This window comes from Scardinius erythrophthalmus (genome assembly GCF_964197995.2).
Source record: "Scardinius erythrophthalmus genome assembly, chromosome: 10".
Classification (NCBI taxonomy): domain Eukaryota; kingdom Metazoa; phylum Chordata; class Actinopteri; order Cypriniformes; family Leuciscidae; genus Scardinius; species Scardinius erythrophthalmus.
Genome location: NC_138230.1, coordinates 12,306,988 through 12,312,987, shown reverse-complemented (window position 1 = coordinate 12,312,987; position 6,000 = coordinate 12,306,988). Strand labels below are relative to the sequence as shown.

Sequence of the window (6,000 nt, the reverse complement as noted above, 5' to 3'; positions counted from 1 at the left end):
CCCATCACAAAAACAGCAAAATATATCCCGTCTGTGGCTAAATGAGAGGATTATCCCTTCATTATAGTATCTGAGGCAGCAGAGATGCCATGCCACAGCTGCCTCTGAGGCAAACAAACCTTTTTATTTGCCTCAACCTCACAGGATGAGCCGCACTAATGTCCCAAACACAGAGACGCATTATGCCAGAGTGACAGGCATATTAGGAACACTGTTTTACCTTGTTTTTTTCATCTTCTTCTTCTAACAGCCTGTGGAGAAGGATCATAGCCAGTTGGCATAGAGTGGCTATTCCAAAGTAAATCCGAATGAAACCGCAGGACAGCGTTTGCGGTGTAATGTGAGAATTAGGATATTGGATTTGACAGCATGGGAGCAGTGTCTGGCTGGAATATTTTCTGTGGTTTAGTCAAAAACTGTCTTCTTCAATACCTGACAATGTTTGCAGTTTTATTTAGTTTGAGTCTCTTGGTACTTAAGACTCCCAAAAGCCTTAAAAGCATGGTCTTAAGTGCTATCTTTGCCTTCGATCAAAAGCTCAGCAAGGTCAGAGCCTTTCATTCTTCTTAATTTTAAAAAAAGCATCTAGAGGCAGCACTAAAGCGACTTTCTTTAGGGTCAATAATATAGATGTATGGAATAGCTTATGCTGTCACACACCCATTTAAGAACGGGATTTGTTTCTAGGCATTCGCGCACTGTACCAGATGGGTTACTGAAGTAAAAATGTAATTCAAATGACATGGAGATTAAATATGAGCTATAAGGTTATTAAAAAATGATAAATGCTTTAATAGCAAGCGCGTTTAATGGCAGAATTGAAGCTTATGTCTACACTACAAAAAATGCTATAATGAGATCCACCAATCACAGACGCTGCTACTACCATGGAAATGTGAACGGGGCTGTGTTTTTACAGGTTAGTTAATATACACACATATACCATTATGTAATTAAATGCCATTGTATAGTTGAAATTAGGGTTAAGTGTTTTTTAATGTGCTTCTAAACTGATGTTTAAACTATGTTTAAAGTCCTGCATACACAGCTGTATTGATATTCTGTACAACAGCTTGTGCATAATTAAAAAAAAAAGGAAAGCGACTTCTGGAACCCAGGCCACAGAGAGACCTGTAAAGGTTAACCAGTTGTGAATGCTCATGCATCAGTCATAGGATGTGTTAAACGCATTACATATTGTTATTAGAGAGAGAAAGTAGAAGTCCATTGATTAAGCAAGCCTGCAGGCGGTTACATTGACTGTTAAATTCAATGCTGGCGTACAGGAAAGCTAACAGTTAAATAACTGAAACAGCCAAGCTTGAATTTCTGCCCATTCAGCATGCTGTCACCTTATGTGGTGTTTACTTGTGTGTGTTAATACTTTCTTTTTCTTCCTACTCTCTCCCCTCTCACCATCTCTCTCAGTTTACTTTCATCTTTCTCTCCACGCTATTTCTGCTTTCTCTCGCATGCCATCTCATCCCAGCTGTCTTTCTTCTGTCCTCTCCTCCCTTTTTGGTTCGCTCACTTCATTTTGGTTCCATTCAGACTTCAATTTGAATGCATTCAAAGGGCCTTATTGGCAGGAAAGATAAACATTTACTTCACAGAGCTGGGGAAGGCCAATACAAATCAAGCTGTTGACAAACTCAAACACAGGCAGTCCAGGATTGACGGCGGCTTTAGGGATGAGGCTCTTGATCTTTAGCTTGACTTGTGTCTCTGTTTTGTGCGGCCCATGCACACACACACACACACACAACAGACCGGAGTCTTTTCAGCTCTATTATGCTGCATTCGTCAAGCGTTCAATCTTTCTCGCTCTCTTCTTTGTCTCCCAAAACCATTTCTGAGTCTGTTTCTTCTGGCTGCATTCAATTCTCTCTGCTTCTCTGTATTATGTTGTGGGTTTTCTTGTGGTGAATTGTTTTATATTGCCGCATGCGGCATGTCCAGAGGTTGCGCTACAAATAATCATTATACGTCATTTTGACAGCCTGGGTAGTAAAATTTCTGTCATGGTCTATTTTTGTACATTTTTTATTCCCCGGTAATTCATTTATTGTTCCATTTGTGTACATGTCCATTTTTCCACACATTCAGCTCTTCTGGGATTGCTTTATCTGCGAGGTGCACATGTGAAGTAACCCATCACATGTTATGCTATTCATGTGCTATAGCGGCAATAATTCAGGCTTATATCAGTCCTGTTCAGCCCTATAGTGACATGAACACATTTCATTTGAAACGTCTGTTCATTTGTATGCTTGCATAAGTCTAAACTTTCCTCCTTGCCTGAAAAGTTTTGGAAAACCACCCATAAGCTCATGTTATTGTTTAGTAAACTATATAATATCCCAGAATTACTATGTGAATCAATGTTTCTATTTTATGTGTCAAAAAAATGACCATTCTGAATCATCCATTGTGGTTTTAAAATGTTGGTTTTCGTTTGCCAGTTAACAACACGACCTCAGTAAGTCACTGCGATTGATGCAAATATGTTTTCAGGTGCTGATAAACAGCAACATACACTTTTGCAATGGTCCTGAATATTTTATCACATCACATTATAGCCAAAGCATCTTGTGTATGGCTCATATTACACCACTGGGACAAAAAAGCCATCTTATGCATGTGGGTATCTTCTTTCTCAATGTGTGGATGGGAATATATGCCTGTGCTTGTGTGTGTGTGTGTGTGTGTGTGTGTGTGTGTGTGTGTGTGTGTGTGTGTGTGTGTGTGTGTGTGTGTGTGTGTGTGTGTGTACTTGTACAACTATCTTTGTGAGGACTAGTTTGAGTTTTAGACCATTGGAGGTCAAAGAGGGTAAAGTGAGGACATTTTGGCCGGTCCTCACTTTCTGAGACCCCTTTAAAGGCCTGTTTGAGGGTCAAGACTTGGTTTTAGGGATAATGTTATAATTAGGTTAAGGGTAGGTTTAGGGTAAGGGTTCGGGTTAGGCACTTAGTTGTGATGGGTAAGGTTAGGGTAAGCGGCTAGAGATTGCATTGTGTCAATGAATGTCCTCATAAAGATAGATGTGTGTGTGTGTGTGTGTGTGTGTGTGTGTGTGTGTGTGTGTGTGTGTGTGTGTGTGTGTGTGTGTGTGTGTGTGTGTGTGTGTGTGTGTGTGTGTTAGTGAAGGGCATTGGGGAAAAAACAGGCATATTATGTATAAAAGTGGCATGTTTGTGCTGCAATGTTCAACGCTGAACCCTTTAATAGCTTAAGTGGATGATGCAACACATGGACAGAGTGGTGTGGACAACAGTGAAGTTAAACTGAATCAAGGGCAATGTTTGGAATAGAATAATAGCATGCTGCTTACTGCACATTGTGCATTATATACTGTATACGAAATACTTTTATCTCTCAGAAAAAAAAAATAGTATGCATTATTTAATGCTAAACTTTTTAAAAACAGTACCTTGCATTGTTTTCACATGACCTCATTATGTTGCATTTTTACATTGAATAATGTTAAAATGTTGCATGTTTAATTAAAATTCTAGCATCTAGTTATCTTTGTTGTTATTTCGTGTTTTTTTAAATCCATTTTTGTGTAAAAATTTACAATGCACATTTTGGATAATATAGGTAATCCTAGTATTTAACGCATACATAAAGAAATGGACATACTGTGCACAGGATACATACTACAAAAACAAAGTTCTCATGTGTAATTTTGTACCTGTCCTGTAGGTGGCGGTGCAGGCAGCCAGACGACCTTTCTCCATGAGGAGCAGTGGAAGATGCCGGCTCTGCCAGCGCTGCTGCTGTCGATTCACCTCCTCTTCCTCCTCCTGCTGTTGCTGCTGCTGACCATGGCCCCGTCCTCTCACAGCCAGGCACCCGCTCTCGCAGCTGTCAGGATGGGTGAGAGGCCATTGCCACTTCCTGTTAGACGACACACAAAAGCGCATCTTCACATTATCTCCCGGGTACTAGGGTGTTGGTGATTGCTTATGGCCCAAGTCAAAAGACTGGCCTGTTTAATCATGCACCAAGGCAGTAAAAATATTACATCGCTGAGGAAATCTCCTCAAAAGGTAACATAATTGGAGGCATCATCCATGTCCAAGTGTGAGGAAATGTTAGTACTTAGTGTCAGGGGGAATTGTGTTGCTGGCCTTTGCTACTAACCTAGTCCACTTTCTACCCATTAAGAGTTCTAATTCTGCCTCAGTTATTCCAGCTTTATCTACAGAGGTTTTGTGAAAAACTTTTTTTAATTGGAAATGAGCAAATCGGCTGCACTGTTACAGTCTCCAGATAACCCAAATGCTTTACTTGTAATGGAGTCAGCAAGCATCAACGTGAAGCCCACATTCATAGTGACTACAAAGCTTGTTCTTGATTCAATGTTTAAATACATCTTCTGAAGTACTGACCTCCTACTAGGCTTAATCTTTTTTAACTAAACACCTGTTACACAGAAGAGAGAGCGTGAAGCGATAATCTCAAATATGCTGGGACTGTTTTGTTTTTTTGGTCGATTTATAAAAACTAAAATTAAACCATTAGATTAAACCACTGACTTTCGAGCAGAGTTCAGGCGAAATTAAGCAGTATTATCGGATTCAAGCAGGAGCCTTTTTCAAAGTCGCTTGTACTAGGCTGTTACTTCACAGCATGTGACTGATTGCTTCAAGCATCAGCATGTTCATCTTGATTATTGCGAACAATAAAGCATCAATTAATCTCTGGAAAGCCTCCAAATGAAATGCGCTCAATAGCACAGTCTAATCAGTTAACATCACAACATGCGACATTCGTTGCAAGCTTGTTTCTGTTCAATCTACAGTAGATGAGTAACTCCATATTCTTGCAATAACAAATGAAACTTCAATCCTCAACATCAAAAAGTCAATTCAATTCCAGAGCAGAAAACAAAACACAGAGGGGTTTTTTTGTTCCTCTTCAGCTGCTATTTTAGATGATCAGTCAGCATGTGGACATGGAGAGCGGTTGGCATTGGCTCTGGCCCGAGAGAACATCAACAGTGCGATGGAGGGTTCGTCACGAGCCCGCGTGGAGGTCGACATCTTTGAGCTGCAGAGAGACTCTCAATACGAGACTACAGACACAAGTGAGTCTAACTAAATGACTGCACACACTGGTAGTCACATGAATCCTCATTCACAATTTTACTTATTTTGCCTAAAACTTCAACATCTCGAATGAAAATTCAACAAGAACAAATTATAGGGTTGGGCATGTTTTTATTAGAATTTGATTGGATTATGAAAAATGGGCGTTTTGAATGGAAAATCACCTGAGATTATATCTTTTTCAAATGTATTGTCATTTAGGCCTATATTATATTATCACATAGAGCTGCACAATTCTGGATAAATTGATAAATCACACTTTTTTTTCATGTTTTCTCACCCATGTTAAATTGTTGCAGTCTTAGATTAGATTTAATTGTTATAATTTTTTGTAAATCAGTCTGAATGAATGAATGATTCAATGACTCACTCAAACAGACTTAACTTGTTTCATTACTGGATGAATCAGTGTTTTTGAACAAATCTCTTAAATTAATAATTCAATGACAAAAAAAAAAAAAAATAATAATAATCACTTGTCACCACCTACTGGTGTAATGCTTTAATTGATACAATATTTATTTGAGCATCAAGTTACTTTTAAAAGGTGATTTACTCTATTACACTACTGCAGACATTAGTGTTTATATCCACACTATAAACTTTTATCCCAGTACTTCAGTGATAATTTGAATTACAGTATTGTAACAAACATTGTTACTGTGTAGATGAAAAGACTGTTGGTGATGATGTTTCATACCTATACATAACAACTGCTCTCTCGTGTGGGTGTTTGAATAGAGATTGCAATCTTTCAACGATTAATCACGTAGTTCTATTATCAAATTAAATTAACTATTGGCAGTGCTGATTTACCGAGAACAGTAGTCTAATTTTATTTCTTTCTTTAATCTTTTTTTTTAATCTTCATTAGAAATGAATT

The 6,000-nt window shown here is 38.5% G+C and overlaps 1 protein-coding gene across 2 annotated transcripts in view; it reads left to right on the top strand.

Moving 5' to 3' along the window:
* Window positions 1–3,743: 3,743 nt before the first annotated feature.
* Window positions 3,744–6,000, top strand: part of LOC308696876 (glutamate receptor ionotropic, kainate 5) — a gene marked incomplete at its 3' end in the record, with an annotated part of 46,558 nt that continues 44,301 nt past the window's right edge. For both annotated transcript variants that reach the window (XM_081375805.1, XM_081375804.1), the window contains exons 1-2: window positions 3,744–3,882; window positions 4,931–5,095. In XM_081375805.1, coding sequence (XP_081231931.1) covers window positions 3,759–3,882; window positions 4,931–5,095 — 289 coding nt within the window. In that variant the 5' untranslated portion in view covers window positions 3,744–3,758. The remainder of the gene's footprint in view (window positions 3,883–4,930; window positions 5,096–6,000) is intronic.